General features: G+C 43.3%; 1 protein-coding gene across 1 annotated transcript in view; it reads left to right on the top strand.

Annotated features, from left to right (window-relative positions):
* The window catches only part of TXLNG (taxilin gamma), a gene marked incomplete in the record, with an annotated part of 389,260 nt that overhangs the window by 99,386 nt on the left and 268,675 nt on the right, over positions 1–21,199 (top strand). The window contains 1 exon segment of the mRNA XM_053707401.1: positions 4,475–4,751. Coding sequence (XP_053563376.1) covers positions 4,475–4,751 — 277 coding nt within the window.

Below are 21,199 nucleotides of genomic sequence, written 5' to 3'. Positions count from 1 at the left end.
GAGAGGTCAAAAAGCTTCTGCTACCTCTCTCTTTTTGGCTTCGTAGCATAATACGTTTAGCCTATGAGACTGCTGGACAGCAGCCTCCTGAAAGAATTACAGCTCATTCTACTAGAGCTGTGGCTTCCACTTGGGCCTTTAAGAATGAGGCTTCTGTTGAACAGATTTGCAAGGCTGCAACTTGGTCTTCTCTTCATACTTTTTCCAAATTTTACAAATTTGACACTTTTGCTTCTTCGGAGGCTGTTTTTGGGAGAAAGGTTCTTCAGGCAGTGGTTCCTTCCGTATAAAGAGCCTGCCTGTCCCTCCCGTCATCCGTGTACTTTAGCTTTGGTATTGGTATCCCAGAAGTAATGATGACCCGTGGACTGACCACACTTAACAGGAGAAAACAAAATTTATGCTTACCTGATAAATTCCTTTCTCCTGTAGTGTGGTCAGTCCACGGCCCGCCCTGTTTTTTTATGGCAGGTCTAAATTTTTAAATTATACTCCAGTCACCACTGCACCCTTTGGCTTCTCCTTTCTCGTTGGTTCTCGGTCGAATGACTGGGTGTGACGTAGAGGGGAGGAGCTATATAGCAGCTCTGCTGGGTGATCCTCTTGCACTTCCTGTTGGGGAGGAGTTAATATCCCAGAAGTAATGATGACCCGTGGACTGACCACACTACAGGAGAAAGGAATTTATCAGGTAAGCATAAATTTTGTTTTTGCTTTGTTCTCTTGGTATTCTTAGTTGAAAGCTTAACCTAGGAGGTTCATATGCTAATTTCTTAGACCTTGAAGCCCACCTCTTTCAGATTGCATTTTAACAGTTTTTCACCACTAGAGGGTGTTAGTTCACATATTTCATATAGATATCACTGTGCACGTGCACGTGAAGTAATCTGGGACTAGACTGCAAGTCTGTCAAAAGAACTGGAAAAAGGGGCAGTTTGCAGAGGCTTAGATACAAGATAATCACAGAGGTTAAAAGTATATTATTATAACTGTGTTGGTTATGCAAAACTGGGAAATGGGTAATAAAGGGATTATCATTTAAAACAATAAAAATTCTGGTGTAGACTGTCCCTTTAAGGGATTATCTATCTTTTAAACAACAATAATTCTGGTGTTGACTGTCCCTTTAAGAATGGTTGTGAGTAAAAAAAAAATCTGAAGCTAAAGATCCTTTGTTCTGTCATCATGCCTCCAGATAATTATTTTAAATCACAACCATTCCCCACTATCTAATTTTTTTTTGCATCTGTATTATATACAGTTATACTTATTTATATACACCTATTTTAAAATAGTTGCATGTACCGTACACAATGAAAGAAGTGTGTTTCTCCAACATAGGTGTGTCCGGTCCACGGCGTCATCCTTACTTGTGGGATATTCTCTTCCCCAACAGGAAATGGCAAAGAGCCCAGCAAAGCTGGTCACATGATCCCTCCTAGGCTCCGCCTACCCCAGTCATTCTCTTTGCCGTTGTACAGGCAACATCTCCACGGAGATGGCTTAGAGTTTTTTAGTGTTTAACTGTAGTTTTTCATTATTCAATCTCTTCTACCGATAAATATTCTGGAACTGAGAGCGATATTCAATGCTCTCCAGGCCTGGCCCCAGCTTGCGAGGACCAGGTTCATACGGTTTCAATCAGACAACATGACGACTGTTGCGTACATCAACCATCAGGGGGGAACAAGGAGTTCCCTAGCGATGGAAGAAGTAACCAAAATTATTCTTTGGGCGGAGTCTCACTCCTGCCACCTGTCTGCTATCCACATCCCAGGAGTGGAAAATTGGGAAGCGGATTTTCTGAGTCGGCAGACATTGCATCCGGGGGAGTGGGAACTCCATCCGGAAGCAGGAGAGGGCGTCGGTGATCTTGATAGCTCCTGCGTGGCCACGCAGGACTTGGTATGCAGATCTGGTGAATATGTCATCGGCTCCACCTTGGAAGCTACCTTTGAGACGAGACCTTCTTGTTCAGGGTCCGTTCGAACATCCGAATCTGGTTTCACTCCAGCTGACTGCTTGGAGATTGAACGCTTGATTTTATCGAAGCGAGGATTCTCAGATTCTGTTATCGATACTCTTGTTCAGGCCAGAAAGCCTGTGACTAGAAAGATTTACCATAAAATTTGGAAAAAATATATCTGTTGGTGTGAATCTAAAGGATTCCCTTGGGACAAGGTTAAGATTCCTAGGATTCTATCCTTCCTTCAAGAAGGATTGGAAAAAGGATTATCTGCAAGTTCCCTGAAGGGACAGATTTCTGCCTTGTCGGTATTACTTCACAAAAAGCTGGCAGCTGTGCCAGATGTTCAAGCCTTTGTTCAGGCTCTGGTTAGAATCAAGCCTGTTTACAAACCTTTGACTCCTCCTTGGAGTCTCAATTTAGTTCTTTCAGTTCTTCAGGGGGTTCCGTTTGAACCCTTACATTCCGTTGATATTAAGTTATTATCTTGGAAAGTTTTGTTTTTAGTTGCGATTTCTTCTGCTAGAAGAGTCTCAGAATTATCTGCTCTGCAGTGTTCTCCTCCTTATCTGGTGTTCCATGCAGATAAGGTGGTTTTACGTACTAAACCTGGTTTTCTTCCAAAAGTTGTTTCTAACAAAAACATTAACCAGGAGATTATCGTACCTTCTCTGTGTCCAAAACCAGTTTCAAAGAAGGAACGTTTGTTGCACAATTTGGATGTTGTTCGCGCTCTAAAATTCTATTTAGATGCTACAAAGGATTTTAGACAAACATCTTCCTTGTTTGTTGTTTATTCAGGTAAAAGGAGAGGTCAAAAAGCAACTTCTACCTCTCTCTCTTTTTGGATTAAAAGCATCATCAGATTGGCTTACGAGACTGCCGGACGGCAGCCTCCCGAAAGAATCACAGCTCATTCCACTAGGGCTGTGGCTTCCACATGGGCCTTCAAGAACGAGGCTTCTGTTGATCAGATATGTAGGGCAGCGACTTGGTCTTCACTGCACACTTTTACCAAATTTTACAAGTTTGATACTTTTGCTTCTTCTGAGGCTATTTTTGGGAGAAAGGTTTTGCAAGCCGTGGTGCCTTCCATTTAGGTGACCTGATTTGCTCCCTCCCTTCATCCGTGTCCTAAAGCTTTGGTATTGGTTCCCACAAGTAAGGATGACGCCGTGGACCGGACACACCTATGTTGGAGAAAACAGAATTTATGTTTACCTGATAAATTTCTTTCTCCAACGGTGTGTCCGGTCCACGGCCCGCCCTGGTTTTTTTAATCAGGTCTGATATTTTATTTTCTTTAACTACAGTCACCACGGTACCATATGGTTTCTCCTATGCAAATATTCCTCCTTAACGTCGGTCGAATGACTGGGGTAGGCGGAGCCTAGGAGGGATCATGTGACCAGCTTTGCTGGGCTCTTTGCCATTTCCTGTTGGGGAAGAGAATATCCCACAAGTAAGGATGACGCCGTGGACCGGACACACCGTTGGAGAAAGAAATTTATCAGGTAAACATAAATTCTGTTTTTATTTCAAGATGCCTATTTGTGACCGTTAAATGTGCTTTTCAAGATAGCTGATTGTAGCAAAAATACTTCTAGTAAAATGTATTACCGGTCTTTAGTGGCATACGCACATATGGTTTGAGGGCCTGTGCACCAGTATTCAAACCCCACACCTCAGTCAACAGGGACACAACACACACCACCGCCAGGTCTGAGCTTGAATATTGTACTGTATGTGTGTATGCCACTGAAAAACAGTAATAACTTTTAATAATGATAATGGAAGTATATTGCAAAAATGCGCCCATGCATATTTCAATTTTGACCTTTCTATTATAAATATGAAATGGTGGGGAGAGTGGGCTGCTTTGCCTTTTAAATGCCCGGGCCTATTTTTGGTCCCAGTCCGTCCTTGAGGCTGGGAGGTCATGTTGAAGACTTCATGTGGCTAATGTCGCATATATTTGTTCCTAGTAGGCCATATCTGAATTTTTCAATGACATCTTTTTTTTTTTTCTTTACAGTCATTTTGAGAGTTAATTTTCTATACCCAATTATAGATTACAGTAAATTGTATCTATTACAAAATAACTACATTCTGTGTCTGAATTAAAAAAAAAAAAAAAAAGTTTGCTGAACAGGGCCTGTATAGTGTTTTTTTTATTTTGCAAATCAGGACAAGTAGATTGTCACCAGGGACAAGTAGATTGGGCTCCCGCTTTAGTCCCTTGGACCAGTAGATTTTTTTTTTTAAAAAATTCCACACCTCTGTAAAATATATATATATATATATATAGATATATATATATATATAGAGATAGAGATATATATAGAGAGAGATAGAGAGAGATAGAGAGAGATAGAGAGAGATAGAGAGAGATAGAGAGAGATAGAGAGAGATAGAGAGAGATAGAGAGAGATAGAGAGAGATAGAGAGAGATAGAGAGAGATAGAGATATATATAGATATAATTTTTTTTTTTTTTTTTTTTTTATAGATTGAAATGGATGTGACTAAAGTAATCCAGATTGCTGATGATAATGATGCAGACTTGTTAAAAAGCAGACTCCAAGGGTCTTTAGTGAATGGTAAAACGTTAACCAACTCTAACTGTCTGGAGGAAGAGCACAGCACAAATATTGATGATGAAATTGTATCAGACTACATGAACAAAGCCTCCCAGGAGGGAGATCCAAGGAGAGAGGAGACTAAGCTGGATTCAACTGGTGTGCAACAAGACCAAAATATTGCTAGAAACAAGGAGAAAACACTAGGTATTGCATTTATTAATTGTGACTTGGTGGAGCCAGATTATCGCTATATAGTGTTTATATTAAATTAATTTGGAATTGGACAAGTTTATGTGGAAACGTACTATAGTTATATTTCATAGCTCAATTCTGCTGTAGTAGGCAGGTATTGTGAGAAACACTAGATGCTTTGAATAGATATAGAATTACTTTTGAAGGACCACCTGTTTCCATCAGCTTTCCAATTTCACATTATGCTAGATATTCTTTCCTAATGCAATATAAAATATTAAATGTAATCGTGTATGAAGCCTCTTTTAGACTAGTAAACCATAAGATTTATAAATTTTAGATTGCTCAAATTTTACAAATGCAGTGGCTGTTAGACATTAGTAATGTTATGTTTCCTTCTTAATATAAGGAGAGTCCACAACATCATTCCTTACTGTTGGGAAATACTGAACCTGGCCACCAGTAGGAGGTAAAGACACCCCAGCCAAAGGCTTAAATACCTCTCCCACTTCCCCCATCCCCCTAGTCATTCTTTGCCTTTCGTCACAGGATTATTGAACAGTGAGGATTAATCAAATGTGATGCTTTGTGTGAGATTTTATTGAGCTCATATAATGTTTATGTGGCTGAACGCACACGTTTTTACTTTCACTTTGAGTGCTGTGCAGCTTGTAGCGTGGCGCGCTTTTTCTCATAGGTGCGTTCCTGCCTTGCGCACCATGTGAGCAGGTGTGGCCTTGCTTTCATTTCCTCTTTCCTGACCGAGCTGGCTGTCGGAGTAGACTCTATTTCTCTGTATATGTTTGGGTCTAGGAGGTGGTGAGTGCCCCAGCCATTGGGAGTATAAAGGTGCCGTTTTTTTGAGAAATAAAGAGCTTTTCTCCAACATAGGTGTGTCCGGTCCACGGCGTCATCCTTACTTGTGGGATATTCTCCTCCCCAATAGGAAATGGCAAAGAGCCCAGCAAAGCTGGTCACATGATCCCTCCTAGGCTCCGCCTTCCCCAGTCATTCTCTTTGCCGTTGTACAGGCAACATCTCCACGGAGATGGCTTAGAGTTTTTTGGTGTTTAACTGTAGTTTTTATTATTCAATCAAGAGTTTGTTATTTTAAAATAGTGCTGGTATGTACTATTTACTCTGAAACAGAAAAGAGATGAAGATTTCTGTTTGTAAGAGGAAAATGATTTTAGCAACCGTTACTAAAATCGATGGCTGTTCCACACAGGACTGTTGAGAGGAATTAACTTCAGTTGGGGGAACAGTGAGCAGACTTTTGCTGCTTGAGGTATGACACATTCTAACAAGACGATGTAATGCTGGAAGCTGTCATTTTCCCTATGGGATCCGGTAAGCCATTTTTATTACAGAAAGAAAAAAAGGGCTTCACAAGGGCTTTCTAAGACTGTAGACATTTTCTGGGCTAAATCGATTTATATTTTATACTCCATAGCCTTGAGGAATTATTTTAATCTTGGGAATTATGTAAAATAACCGGCAGGCACTGTATTGGACACCTTATTCTCTAGGGGCTTTCCCTAATCATAGGCAGAGTCTCATTTTCGCGCCTGTATTGCGCACTTGTTTTTGAGAAGCATGACATGCAGATGCATGTGTGAGGAGCTCTGATACATAGAAAAGACTTTCTGAAGGCGTCATTTGGTATCGTATTCCACTTTGGGCTTGGTTGGGTCTCAGCAAAGCAGATACCAGGGACTGTAAAGGGGTTAAATATAAAAACGGCTCCGGTTCCGTTATTTTAAGGGTTAAAGCTTCCAAATTTGGTGTGCAATACTTTTAAGGCTTTAAGACACTGTGGTGAAATTTTGGTGAATTTTGAACAATTCCTTCATACTTTTTCGCAATTGCAGTAATAAAGTGTGTTCAGTTTAAAATTTAAAGTGACAGTAACGGTTTATTTTAAAACGTTTTTTGTACTTTGTTATCAAGTTTTTGCCTGTTTAACATGTCTGAACTACCAGATAGACTGTGTTCTGAATGTGGGGAAGCCAAGGTTCCTTCTCATTTAAATAGATGTGATTTATGTGACACAAAATTTAGAGAAAATGATGCCCAAGATGATTCCTCATGTGAGGGGAGTAAGCATGGTACTGCATCATCCCCTCCTTCGTCTACACCAGTCTTGCCCACACAGGAGGCCCCTAGTACATCTAGCGCGCCAATACTCCTTACTATGCAACAATTAACGGCTGTAATGGATAATTCTATCAAAAACATTTTAGCCAAAATGCCCACTTATCAGCGAAAGCGCGACTGCTCTGTTTTAGAAAATACTGAAGAGCATGAGGACGCTGATGATATTGGTTCTGAAGGGCCCCTACACCAGTCTGAGGGGGCCAGGGAGGTTTTGTCTGAGGGAGAAATTTCAGATTCAGGGAAAATTTCTCAACAAGCTGAACCTGATGTGATTACATTTAAATTTAAATTGGAACATCTCCGCGCTCTGCTTAAGGAGGTGTTATCCACTCTGGATGATTGTGAGAATTTGGTCATCCCAGAGAAACTATGTAAAATGGACAAGTTCCTAGAGGTCCCGGGGCCCCCCGAAGCTTTTCCTATACCCAAGCGGGTGGCGGACATTGTAAATAAAGAATGGGAAAGGCCCGGTATACCTTTCGTCCCTCCCCCCATATTTAAACAATTGTTTCCTATGGTCGACCCCAGAAAGGACTTATGGCAGACAGTCCCCAAGGTCGAGGGGGCGGTTTCCACTCTAAACAAACGCACCACTATACCCATAGAAGATAGTTGTGCTTTCAAAGATCCTATGGATAAAAAATTAGGTTTGCTTAAAAAGATGTTTGTTCAGCAAGGTTACCTTCTACAACCAATTTCATGCATTGTTCCTGTCACTACAGCCGCGTGTTTCTGGTTCGATGAGCTAGAAAAGGCGATCAATAATAATTCTTCTTCTTATGAGGAGATTATGGACAGAATTCGTGCTCTCAAATTGGCTAATTCTTTCACCCTAGACGCCACTTTGCAATTGGCTAGGTTAGCGGCGAAAAATTCTGGTTTTGCTATTGTGGCGCGCAGAGCGCTTTGGTTAAAATCTTGGTCAGCGGATGCGTCTTCCAAGAACAAATTGCTTAACATTCCTTTCAAGGGGAAAACGCTGTTTGGCCCTGACTTGAAAGAGATTATCTCTGATATCACTGGGGGCAAGGGCCACGCCCTTCCTCAGGACAGGTCTTTCAAGGCCAAAAATAAACCTAATTTTCGTCCCTTTCGCAGAAACGGACCAGCCCCAAGTGCTACGTCCTCTAAGCAAGAGGGTAATACTTCTCAAGCCAAGCCAGCCTGGAGACCAATGCAAGGCTGGAACAAAGGAAAGCAGGCCAAGAAACCTGCCACTGCTACCAAGACAGCATGAGATGTTGGCCCCCGATCCGGGACCGGATCTGGTGGGGGGCAGACTCTCTCTCTTCGCTCAGGCTTGGGCAAGAGATGTTCTGGATCCTTGGGCGCTAGAAATAGTCTCCCAAGGTTATCTTCTGGAATTCAAGGGGCTTCCCCCAAGGGGGAGGTTCCACAGGTCTCAATTGTCTTCAGACCACATAAAAAAAAACAGGCATTCTTACATTGTGTAGACCTGTTAAAAATGGGAGTGATTCATCCTGTTCCATTAGGAGAACAAGGGATGGGGTTCTACTCCAATCTGTTCGTAGTTCCCAAAAAAGAGGGAACATTCAGACCAATCTTAGATCTCAAGATCCTAAACAAGTTTCTCAAGGTTCCATCGTTCAAAATGGAAACCATTCGAACTATTCTTCCTTCCATCCAGGAAGGTCAATTCATGACCACGGTGGATTTAAAGGATGCGTATCTACATATTCCTATCCACAAGGAACATCATCATCGGTTCCTAAGGTTCGCATTCCTGGACAAGCATTACCAGTTTGTGGCACTTCCGTTCGGATTAGCCACTGCTCCAAGGATTTTCACAAAGGTACTAGGGTCCCTTCTAGCGGTGCTAAGACCAAGGGGCATTGCAGTAGTACCTTACTTGGACGACATTCTGATTCAAGCGTCGTCCCTTCCTCAAGCAAAGGCTCACACGGACATTGTCCTGGCCTTTCTCAGATCTCACGGGTGGAAAGTGAACGCAGAAAAAAGTTCTCTGTCTCCGTCAACAAGGGTTCCCTTCTTGGGAACAATAATAGACTCCTTAGAAATGAGGATTTTTCTGACAGAGGACAGAAAATCAAAACTTCTGAACTCTTGTCAAATACTTCATTCTGTTCCTCTTCCTTCCATAGCGCAGTGCATGGAAGTAATAGGTTTGATGGTAGCGGCAATGGACATAGTTCCTTTTGCACGCATTCATCTAAGACCATTACAACTGTGCATGCTCAGTCAGTGGAATGGGGACTATACAGACTTGTCTCCGACGATACAAGTAAATCAGAGGACCAGAGACTCACTCCGTTGGTGGCTGTCCCTGGACAACCTGTCACAGGGGATGAGCTTCCGCAGACCAGAGTGGGTCATTGTCACTACCGACGCCAGTCTGGTGGGCTGGGGCGCGGTCTGGGGACCCCTGAAAGCTCAGGGTCTTTGGTCTCGGGAAGAATCTCTTCTACCGATAAATATTCTGGAACTGAGAGCGATACTCAATGCTCTCAAGGCTTGGCCTCAGCTAGCAAAGGCCAAGTTCATACGGTTTCAATCAGACAACATGACGACTGTTGCGTACATCAACCATCAAGGGGGAACAAGGAGTTCCCTGGCGATGGAAGAAGTGACCAAAATCATTCAATGGGCGGAGACTCACTCCTGCCACTTGTCTGCAATCCACATCCCAGGAGTGGAAAATTGGGAAGCGGATTTTCTGAGTCGTCAGACATTTCATCCGGGGGAGTGGGAACTCCATCCAGAAATCTTTGCCCAAATCACTCAATTGTGGGGCATTCCAGACATGGATCTGATGGCCTCTCGTCAGAACTTCAAGGTTCCTTGCTTGGGTCCAGATCCAGGGATCCCAAGGCGACTCTAGTAGATGCACTAGTAGCACCTTAGACCTTCAAACTAGCTTATGTATTCCCGCCGTTTCCTCTCATCCCCAGGCTGGTAGCCAGGATCAATCAGGAGAGAGCATCAGTGATCTTGATAGCTCCTGCGTGGCCACGCAGGACTTGGTATGCAGACCTGGTGAATATGTCATCGGCTCCACCATGGAAGCTACCTTTGAGACGAGACCTTCTTGTTCAAGGTCCGTTCGAACATCCGAATCTGGTCTCACTCCAACTGACTGCTTGGAGATTGAACGCTTGATCTTATCAAAGCGAGGGTTCTCAGATTCTGTCATTGATACTCTTGTTCAGGCCAGAAAGCCTGTAACTAGAAAAATTTACCACAAAATATGGAAAAAATATATCTGTTGGTGTGAATCTAAAGGATTCCCTTGGGACAAGGTAAAAATTCCTAAGATTCTATCCTTCCTTCAAGAAGGTTTGGAGAAAGGATTATCTGCTAGTTCCTTGAAGGGACAGATTTCTGCCTTGTCTGTGTTACTTCACAAAAAACTGGCAGCTGTGCCAGATGTTCAAGCCTTTGTTCAGGCTCTGGTTAGAATCAAGCCTGTTTACAAACCTTTGACTCCTCCTTGGAGTCTCAATTTAGTTCTTTCAGTTCTTCAGGGGGTTCCGTTTGAACCCTTACATTCCGTTGATATTAAGTTATTATCTTGGAAAGTTTTGTTTTTGGTTGCAATTTCTTCTGCTAGAAGAGTTTCAGAATTATCTGCTCTGCAGTGTTCTCCTCCTTATCTGGTGTTCCATGCAGATAAGGTGGTTTTACGTACTAAACCTGGTTTTCTTCCGAAAGTTGTTTCTAACAAAAACATTAACCAGGAGATAGTCGTGCCTTCTTTGTGTCCGAATCCAGTTTCAAAGAAGGAACGTTTGTTGCACAATTTGGATGTTGTTCGTGCTCTAAAATTCTATTTAGATGCTACAAAGGATTTTAGACAAACATCTTCCTTGTTTGTTGTTTATTCTGGTAAAAGGAGAGGTCAAAAAGCAACTTCTACCTCTCTCTCTTTTTGGATTAAAAGCATCATCAGATTGGCTTACGAGACTGCCGGACGGCAGCCTCCTGAAAGAATCACAGCTCATTCCACTAGGGCTGTGGCTTCCACATGGGCCTTCAAGAACGAGGCTTCTGTTGATCAGATATGTAAGGCAGCGACTTGGTCTTCACTGCACACTTTTACTAAATTTTACAAGTTTGATACTTTTGCTTCTTCTGAGGCTATTTTTGGGAGAAAGGTTTTGCAAGCCGTGGTGCCTTCCATCTAGGTGACCTGATTTGCTCCCTCCCTTCATCCGTGTCCTAAAGCTTTGGTATTGGTTCCCACAAGTAAGGATGACGCCGTGGACCGGACACACCTATGTTGGAGAAAACAGAATTTATGTTTACCTGATAAATTACTTTCTCCAATGGTGTGTCCGGTCCACGGCCCGCCCTGGTTTTTTTTATTCAGGTCTGATAATTTATTTTCTTTAACTACAGTCACCACGGTATCATATGGTTTCTCCTATGCAAATATTCCTCCTTTACGTCGGTCGAATGACTGGGGAAGGCGGAGCCTAGGAGGGATCATGTGACCAGCTTTGCTGGGCTCTTTGCCATTTCCTGTTGGGGAGGAGAATATCCCACAAGTAAGGATGACGCCGTGGACCGGACACACCGTTGGAGAAAGTAATTTATCAGGTAAACATAAATTCTGTTTCTTTCATGTAATTGGCAAGAGTCCATGAGCTAGTGACGTATGGGATATACATTCCTACCAGGAGGGGCAAAGTTTCCCAAACCTCAAAATGCCTATAAATACACCCCTCACCACACCCACAATTCAGTTTTACAAACTTTGCCTCCCATGGAGGTGGTGAAGTAAGTTTGTGCTAGATTTCTACGTTGATATGCGCTTCGCAGCAGGCTGAAGCCTGGTTTTCCTCTCAGAGTGCAGTGAATGTCAGAGGGATGTGAAGAGTATTGCCTATTTGATTACCATGGTCTTCCTCTAGGGGATCTATTTCATAGGTTCTCTGTTATCGGTCGTAGAGATTTCTTCTCCTACCTCCCTTTTCAGATCGACGATATACTCTTATATACCATTACCTCTACTGATTCTCGTTTCAGTACTGGTTTGGCTATCTATTATATGTAGATGAGTGTTTTAGGGTAAGTAAGTCTTATTTCTATTAATGACACTCTAAGCTATGGTTGGGCACTTTATATGTAAAGTTCTAAATATATGTGTTAAACTTATATTTCTCTTGCAAGGTGTATCCAGTCCACGGCTTCATCCTTACTTGTGGGATATTCTCATTCCCTACAGGAAGTGGCAAAGAGAACACACAGCAGAGCTGTCCATATAGCTCCCCCTCTGGCTCCGCCCCCCAGTCATTCTCTTTGCCGCTCTAACAAGTAGCATCTCCACAGGAGGGTAAAGTGAATGTGGTGTTAGATTTGTAGTTTTTATATCTTCAATCAAAAGTTTGTTATTTTTAAATAGTGCCGGTTTGTACTATTTACTCTCTAGCAGAAAGTGATGAAGAATTCTGCTGAGAAGAAAATGATTTTAGCATGTTGTAACTAAAATCCACTGCTGTTCCCACATAGGACTGAGGAGTACCAGAAAACTTCAGTTGGGGGGAACAGTTTGCAGACTTAACTGCTATAAGGTATGTTCAGTCATCTTTTCTCTTACATGGTGTATCCAGTCCACGGCTTCATCCTTACTTGTGGGATATTCTCAATCCCTACAGGAAGTGGCAAAGAGAGCACACAGCAGAGCTGTCCATATAGCTCCTCAGGCTCCGCCCCCCCAGTCATTCTCTTTGCCGCTCTAACAAGTAGCATCTCCACGGGAGGGTAAAGAGTATGTGGTGTTAGATTTGTAGTTTTTATTTCTTCAATCAAGAGTTTTTTATTTTAAAATAGTGCCGGTTTGTACTATTTACTCTGAGGCAGAAAGTGATGAAGATTTCTGCTGAGAGGAAAATTTTTTTAGCATGTTGTAACTAAAATCCATTGCTGTTCCCAAATAGGACTGTTGAGTACCGGTTTGCAGGCTTAACTGCTTAGGGTATGCTCAGTCACTTTTCTCCTACATTGGTGTATCCGGTCCACGGCTTCATCCTTACTTGTGGGATATTCTCAATCCCTACAGGAAGTGGCAGAGAGCACACAGCAGAGCTGTCCATATAGCTCACCTCAGGCTCCGCCCCCCCAGTCATTCTCTTTGCCGCTCTAACTAGTAGCATCTCCACGGGGTTGGTAAAGAGTATGTGGTGTTAAGTCTAATTTTCGTTCCTTTCGCAATTTCAGGAACGGACCGGCTTCTACCTCTACAGCCACTAGGCAAGAGGGTAACGCATCCCAGCCCAAACCAGCATGGAAACCATTGCAAGGCTGGAACAAGGGTAAACCGGCCAAGAAGCCTGCTGCTGCTACCAAGACAGCATGAAGGGGTAGCCCCCGATCCGGGACCGGATCTAGTAGGGGGCAGACTTTCTCTCTTTGCTCAGGCTTGGGCAAGAGATGTTCCGGACCCCTGGGCACTAGAAATTGTCTCTCAGAGGTATCTTCTAGAATTCAAGGACCTTCCTCCAAAGGGAAGGTTCCACATGTCTCGCTTATCTTTAGACCAGATAAAGAGACAGGCATTCTTACATTGCGTAGAAGACCTTTTAAAAATTGGAGTGATACACCCAGGTCCAACAGCAGAACAAGGACTGGGTTTTTACTCAAACCTGTTTGTAGTTCCCAAAAAGGAAGGAACTTTCAGGCCAATTCTGGATTTAAAAATCCTAAACAAATTCCTCAGAGTTCCATCATTCAAAATGGAAACCATTCGGACAATTTTGCCAATGATCCAGGAGGGTCAATATATGACTACCGTGAACTTAAAGGATGCGTACCTGCATATTCCTATCCACAAAGATCACCATCAGTTCCTAAGGTTCGCCTTTCTGGACAAACATTACCAGTTCGTAGCTCTTCCCTTCGGATTGGCCACTGCCCCCAGAATTTTCACAAAGGTGCTAGGGTCCCTTCTAGCGGTGCTAAGGCCAAGGGGCATTGCAATAGCACCTTACCTAGATGACATCTTAATACAAGCGTCGTCCTTTCACAAAGCAAAGGCTCATACGGACATTGTTCTAGCCTTTGTAAGGTCTCACGGGTGGAAGGTGAACATGGAAAAAAGTTCTCTGTCCCCGTTCACAAGGGTTCCCTTCCTGGGAACAATAATAGACTCGGTAGAAATGAAAATCTTTCTGACAGAGGTCAGGAAATTAAAACTTTTGAACACTTGTCGAGTTCTTCAATCCATTCCTCAACCTTCCATAGCTCAGTGCATGGAGGTAATAGGACTAATGGTTGCGGCAATGGACGTGGCTCCCTTTGCTCGAATTCATTTAAGACCACTGCAACTGTGCATGCTCAAACAGTGGAATGGGGATTATGCAGACTTGTCTCCCCAGATACAAATGGATCAGAAAACCAGAGACTCACTCCTCTTGTGGTTGTCTCAGGATCACCTGTCTCAGGGAATGAGTTTCCGCAGACCAGAGTGGATCATTGTCACGACCGACGCCAGCCTCTTAGGCTGGGGTGCGGTCTGGGAGTCCCTGAAAGCTCAGGGTCTCTGGTCTCGGGAAGAATCTCTTCTCCCGATAAACATTTTGGAATTGAGAGCAATATTCAATGCGCTCCAGGCCTGGCCTCAACTAGCGGAGGCCAAATTCATCAGATTTCAGTCGGACAACATGACTGTAGCGTACATCAATCATCAGGGAGGAACAAAGAGTTCCCTGGCGATGAGGGAGGTATCCAAGATCATCAAATGGGCAGAGGATCACTCCTGCCATCTATCAGCAATTCACATCCCAGGAGTGGACAACTGGGAAGCGGATTATCTGAGTCGTCAGACTTTCCATCCGGGGGAGTGGGAACTCCACCCGGAGGTTTTTGCCCAGTTAACTCAACTATGGGGCCTTCCAGATCTGGATCTGATGGCGTCACGTCAGAACTCCAAAGTTCCACGTTACGGGTCCAGGGATCCCAAGGCGACATTGATAGATGCCTTAGTGGCGCCTTGGTAGTTTCAATCTAGCTTATGTCTTTCCACTGTTTCCTCTTCTCCCACGGCTAGTAGCCAGGATCAAACAGGAGAAGGCTTCGGTATGCAGACCTGGTGAATATGTCATCGGTTCCACCATGGAAGCTACCTTTGAGGCAGGACCTTCTAATCCAAGGTCCATTCGAACATCCAAACCTAGTTTCTCTGCAACTGACTGCTTGGAGATTGAACGCTTGATTCTAGCCATGCGTGGATTTTCGGAATCAGTTATAGATACTCTGATTCAGGCTAGAAAGCATGTCACCAGGAAAATTTACCGTAAAATATGGCGGAAATATCTTTGCTGGTGCGATTCCAAGGGTTACTCATGGAGTAAGATTAGGATTCCAAGGATACTATCTTTTCTCCAAGAAGGATTGGAGAAAGGTCTGTCAGCTAGTTCCCTTAAAGGACAGATATCTGCTCTGTCTGTTTTGTTGCACAAGCGTCTGGCAGCCGTGCCAGATGTTCAGGCGTTCGTACAGGCTTTAGTCAGAATCAAGCTTGTCTACAGACCTGTGGCTCCTCCATGGAGTCTAAATTTAGTTCTTTCAGTTCTTCAAGGGGTTCCGTTTGAACCTCTACATTCCATAGATATTAAGTTACTATCTTGGAAAGTTCTGTTTTTGGTTGCTATTTCTTCTGCTAGAAGAGTTTCTGAATTGTCTGCTTTGCCGTGTAATTCACCCTATCTGGTGTTTCATACACATGAGGTCGTTTTACGTACCAAACCTGGTTTTCTTCCAAAAGTGGTTTCCAATAAGAATATTAACCAGGAAATAGTTGTTCCTTCTCTGTGTCCTAATCCAGTTTCTAACAAGGAACGTCTGTTACACAATCTTGATGTGGTTCGTGTTTTGAAGTTTTATCTAAAAGCAACTAAAGACGTCAGACAAACATCGTCCTTATTTGTCGTCTATTCTGGCAAGAGGAGAGTTCAAAAGGCGACTGCAACCTCTCTGTCTTTCTGGCTGAAAAGCATGATCCGGTTGGCTTATGAGACTGCTGGAAGGCAGCCTCCTGAATGAATTACAGCTCACTCTACTAGAGCTGTGGCTTCCACATGGGCTTTCAAGAATGAGGCTTCTGTTGAACAGATTTGTAAGGCAGCGACTTGGTCTTCACTGCATACATTTGCCAAATTTTACAAATTCGATACTTTTGCTTCTTCGGAGGCTATTTTTGGGAGAAAGGTTTTACAAGTAGTGGTGCCTTCCGTTTAGGTTACCTGACTTGTTCCCTCCCTTCATCCGTGTCCTAAAGCTTTGGTATTGGTTCCCACAAGTAAGGATGAAGCCGTGGACCGGATACACCAATGTAGGAGAAAACAGAATTTATGTTTACCTGATAAATTTCTTTCTCCTACGGTGTATCCAGTCCACGGCCCGCCCTGGCATTTGGTCAGGTTTAAATTTTATTTTTGTAGACTACAGTCACCACTGCACCCTATGGTTCTCCTTTTTCTCCTAACCGTCGGTCGAATGACTGGGGGGCGGAGCCTGAGGGGAGCTATATGGACAGCTCTGCTGTGTGCTCTCTTTGCCACTTCCTGTAGGGATTGAGAATATCCCACAAGTAAGGATGAAGCCGTGGACCGGACACACCGTAGGAGACAGAAATTTATCAGGTAAACATAAATTCTGTTTTTTTCTAACAAGACTTGGTAATGCTAGAAGACTGACAGAAATCCCCATGTGGGAAGGTAAGCCATATTCTGAGACTCGGTATAGAAGGATGGCTTAATTAAAGGGCTTAAATACTGGTGGACACTGTTATGGGCTAAATCGATTATTTTATTACTATAATCTCATATTTGCACAAGTGTTTTTTATGTTTGGAACACTTTTTGGGGTTTTAATACGCCTGGCATATTTTTAGACACCTAATTTGGCTTAGGAAGGCCCCTCAACTCCGGAGTGAAGAGGGAGGGGGCCTCATTTTCGCGCCTCAGTTGCGCAGTTCTTTTGCAAGACAGCTTCATGCAGCTTCATGTGTAGAGTCCAGAGATTGCAGGAGGACTCCAGGGAGGCTTATTTTCGTCCAAAAGTAATCCCCAAGGAAGGTAGGGCCACAGCAGAGACTGTGGCATCGTGCTTTAGTGTGTTAAACCGTTAGCCTGCTTCAGTTTGCTCCGATTTGGGCAATAAGGGGTTAATTGTCTTGAAACTTTGTGTGCAATCATTTCAAAGCATTAGGATCATGTGGTGAAAATTTCATAAAGATTGGATGTTTTTTGGAGATTTGGTAAAAAAGTGTGCGCTTTTTATTATTTAAAGGCACAGTAACGTTTTTTCAAAAAGTGTTTTTTACTGTATTTAAGTGCTGTCTAAGTCTGTCAAACATGTCTGAGCCTTCAGATAGACCCTGTTCGATGTGTTGAAAAGCCATGGCGGTACCCCCATTGCATTTGTTTTTAAAGTGTGCTAAGGTATCTAAACATTTTAAAGACCATGCAGTGACACTTAAAAATGTAGCCCAAGATGATTCTTTAACGGAAGGTAACGAGGATAGTCCTCCTTCCTCTCCCCATGTGTCGACACCAGTTACGCCCGCGCAAGCGATGCCTAGTACCTCTAGCGCATTGGCCCCTATTACCTTACAACAATTAGCAGCAGTCATGGATAATTCCCTTGCAGCATTTTTATCCAAACTGCCAGTTTTTCCAAAGAAGCATGATAGCTCAGTTTTAAGAACAGAAGATGAGCAATCAGAAGCTTTGGATGATTTATCTGTAGTACCCTCACAACACTCTGAAGTGGCAGTGAGGGACGGTCTGTCTGAGGGAAAAATTTCTGACACAGGAAAAGTTTCTCAGCGGGCAGAGTCAGATTCTATAGCGTTTAAATTTAAGCTGGAACACCTCCGCGTCCTGCTTAAGGAGGTTTTAGCTACGCTGGATGATTGTGACCCCATGGTGGTCCCAGAAAAATTGTGTAAAATGGACAGGTTTTTAGAGGTCCCTGTATACACTGATGCGTTTCCGATCCCGAAGAGGGTGGCGGATATTGTGACTAGGGAGTGGGAAAGACCAGGTGTACCTTTTTGTTTCCCCCCCCCCTATCTTTAAGAAAATGTTCCCCATAAATGACCCCAGGCGGGACGTGTGGCAGACGGTCCCTAAGGTAGAGGGAGCAGTTTCAACACTTGCTAAGCGTACAACTATACCAATAGAAGACAGTTGTGCTTTCAAAGACCCTATGGATAAAAAATTGGAAGGTTTGCTGAAGGAAATGTTTGTTCAGCAAGGTTTCCTTCTTCAACCAATTGCCTGCATTATTCCTGTAACTACTGCAGCGGCTTTTTGGTTTGAGGCGCTGGAGGAGTCGCTCCAGAGGGAGACTTCATATGACGAAGTCATGGATAGAATTCATGCTCTAAAGCTAGCTAATTCTTTTTTCACTGATGCCGCTTTCCAATTAGCTAAGTTAGCGGCGAAAAATTCAGGTTTTGCCATTATAGCGCGATGAGCGCTTTGGCTCAAATCATGGTCGGCTGACGTGTCGTCAAAAATAAAGTTACTAAACATTCCTTTCAAGGGGAAGAACCTTTTTGGTCCCGAGTTGAAAGAAATTATCGCGGATATCACTGGGGGAAGGGCCATGCCCTCCGGCAGGATAGACCGTTTAAGGCCAAAAACAAGGTTAATTTCTCCAACATTGGTGTGTCTGGTCCACGGCGTCATCCATTACTTGTGGGAAATGTTCTCCCCTACAGGGAAAGGCAAGGAGAGCACACAGCAAGAGCTGTCCATATAGCTCCCCCTCTGGCTCCGCCCCCCAGTCATTCTCCTTGCCGCTCTGAACAAGTAGCATCTACCACGGGGATGGCGAGGAGTTTGTGGTGTTAGTTGTAGTTTTTTATTCTTCTATCAAGAGTTTGTTATTTTAAAATAGTGCTGGCTTGTACTATTTACTCTATAACAGAAAAGTGATGAAGATTTCTGTTTAAGAGGGCTATGATTTTAGCACAAGTAACTAAAATCCATTACTGTTACCACGCAGGACTGTTGAAACAAGAGAACTTCAGTTGGGGGTAACAGTTTGCAGACTCATCTGCTTCAGGTATGACTAGTCTCCTTCTAACAACACAGGCTAATGCTAGATGACAGTCATTTTTCCCCTCAGGGGAAACGGTAAGCCATTTTTCTTTCACCTCAGCAAAAAAGATAACAGGCTTCCCCTTTTTGTTTTTTATGCTGGTAGACACTGTTAGGGGCTAAATCGATTGGTTTTTATTACAATATTATACCATTTGAAATATTTTATAAGCCTTGGGAACGTTTTTTATTGATCTGGCTTGTTTTAGACACCTAAATCTAGTCAGGAAGGCCCCTTCACTCTAGTGTGCTGAGGGAGGAAGCCTCATTTTGGCACTTCAGCTGTGCAGTTGAATTTCAAGGCAGTGCATGCAGATTCATGTGAGAGGGTCCTGTGGTTCAGAAAGTGACTCCAAAAGGCTTTTTTCTGTGAATGGTGACCCCTAAGGAAGGTAAAAAGCTGCAGCAAGGCTGTAGCAGTGATTGTGGTGTATAAAACGGTTAAATCCAACAATTAGCTCCGGTTTGCTTGTTTTAAGAGCTAGAGTCTCCATATTTGCTGTGCAATACTTTCTAAGCATTAAGACACTGGGGTCCAAATTTCAGAAAAATCGTATATTGCCTTCATAGTTTTTTGAACATTCAGAAATAAAGGTGTCATTTTATTATTTAAAGAGACAGTAACGTTTTTGTTTAAAATCGTTTTTATTGCATTGTTTGCCTGCCTAAATCTGTTTAACATGTCTGTTCCATCAGATAACCTATGTTCTGTGTGTATAGAGACAAATGTGGTTCCCCCTTCGAGTGTTTGTGATAATTGCGCCATAGCGTCCAAACAAAATCAGGACAGCTCTTTTATTTTTCATAATGTTGCCCAAGATGATTTATCTAATGAAGGTAGTGGGGATAGCTCTACATCCTCTCCTTCTGTGTCTACACCAGCTTTGCCCGCGCAGGCGACACCTAGCGCGCCAGTGCTTATTTCTATGCAACAATTATCAGCAGCAGTGGATAATTCTATAGCAAATCTTTTATCCAAACTGCCAGTTTTTCAGAGAAAGCGTGATTGTTCAGTTTTAAATACAGATAAAAAGGATGAACAATCAGACGCTGACGATGCCTTATCTATTTTACCCTCACATCAATCGGAATTGGCTGTGAGGGAAGGGCTGTCTGAGGGTGAAATTTCAGACTCAGGAAAAATTTCTCAACAGGCAGAACCTGATCTAGTGGCATTTAAGTTTAAGCTAGAACATCTCCGCGCTTTGCTTAAGGAGGTATTAGCTACTCTGGATGACTGTGATTCCATGGTAGTACCAGAGAAGTTGTGCAAATTGGACAAATTTTTAGAGGTCCCAGTGCACAACGACGCTTTTCCAATACCTAAGAGGGTAGCGAACATAGTGGAAAAGGAGTGGGAGAAGCCAGGTGTACCCTTTGCCCCACCTCCTATATTTAAGAAAATGTTTCCCATAGTAGACCCTAGAAGGGACGCATGGCAAACGGTCCCGAAGGTTGAGGGAGCTGTTTCAACACTAGCGAAGCGCACAACTATTCCTATAGAGGACAGCTGCGCTTTCAAAGATCCTATGGATAAAAAATTGGAAGGATTGCTTAAAAAGATTTTTGTTCAGCAAGGGTTCATCTTTCAACCAGCTACGTGTGTTATTACTGTCACTTCAGCGGCGTCCTTTTGGTTCGAAGAACTAGAAAGGTCGCTCCAGAAAGAGACTTCCTATGAAGAAGTCATGGACAGAATTCACGCATTAAAGTTAGCTAATTCCTTTATATTGGATGCCGCCTTTCAAATAATGAAATTGGCGGCGAAAAAAAAACAAAAAAACTCAGGTTTTGCTATAGTAGCGCGGAGGGCGCTTTGGCTAAAATCCTGGTTGGCAGACGTGTCGTCCAAGACTAAGTTACTGAATATTCCTTTCAAGGGTAAGACCCCTTTTTGGGCCGGAATTGAAGGAAATTATTTCAGACATCACTGGGGGTAAGGGCCATGCCCTCCCACAGGATAGGCCTTTTAAGGCTAAGAACAAGTCTAATTTTCGTTCCTTTCGCAATTTCAGGAACGGACCGGCTAATAACTCCACTGCCGCTAGACAAGAAGGTAACGCGGCCCAGCCCAGACCCGCTTGGAAGCCCATGCAAGGCTGGAACAAGGGTAAACAAACCAAGAAACCTGCTGCTGCTACCAAGACAGCATGAAGGGGTAGCCCCCGATCCGGGACCGGATCTGGTAGGGGGCAGACTATCTCTCTTCGCTCA

The sequence above is a fragment of the Bombina bombina genome, chromosome 3 (assembly GCF_027579735.1).
Source record: "Bombina bombina isolate aBomBom1 chromosome 3, aBomBom1.pri, whole genome shotgun sequence".
In the NCBI taxonomy this organism is placed as follows: domain Eukaryota; kingdom Metazoa; phylum Chordata; class Amphibia; order Anura; family Bombinatoridae; genus Bombina; species Bombina bombina.
This window is presented reverse-complemented; position numbering and strand designations above follow the sequence as displayed.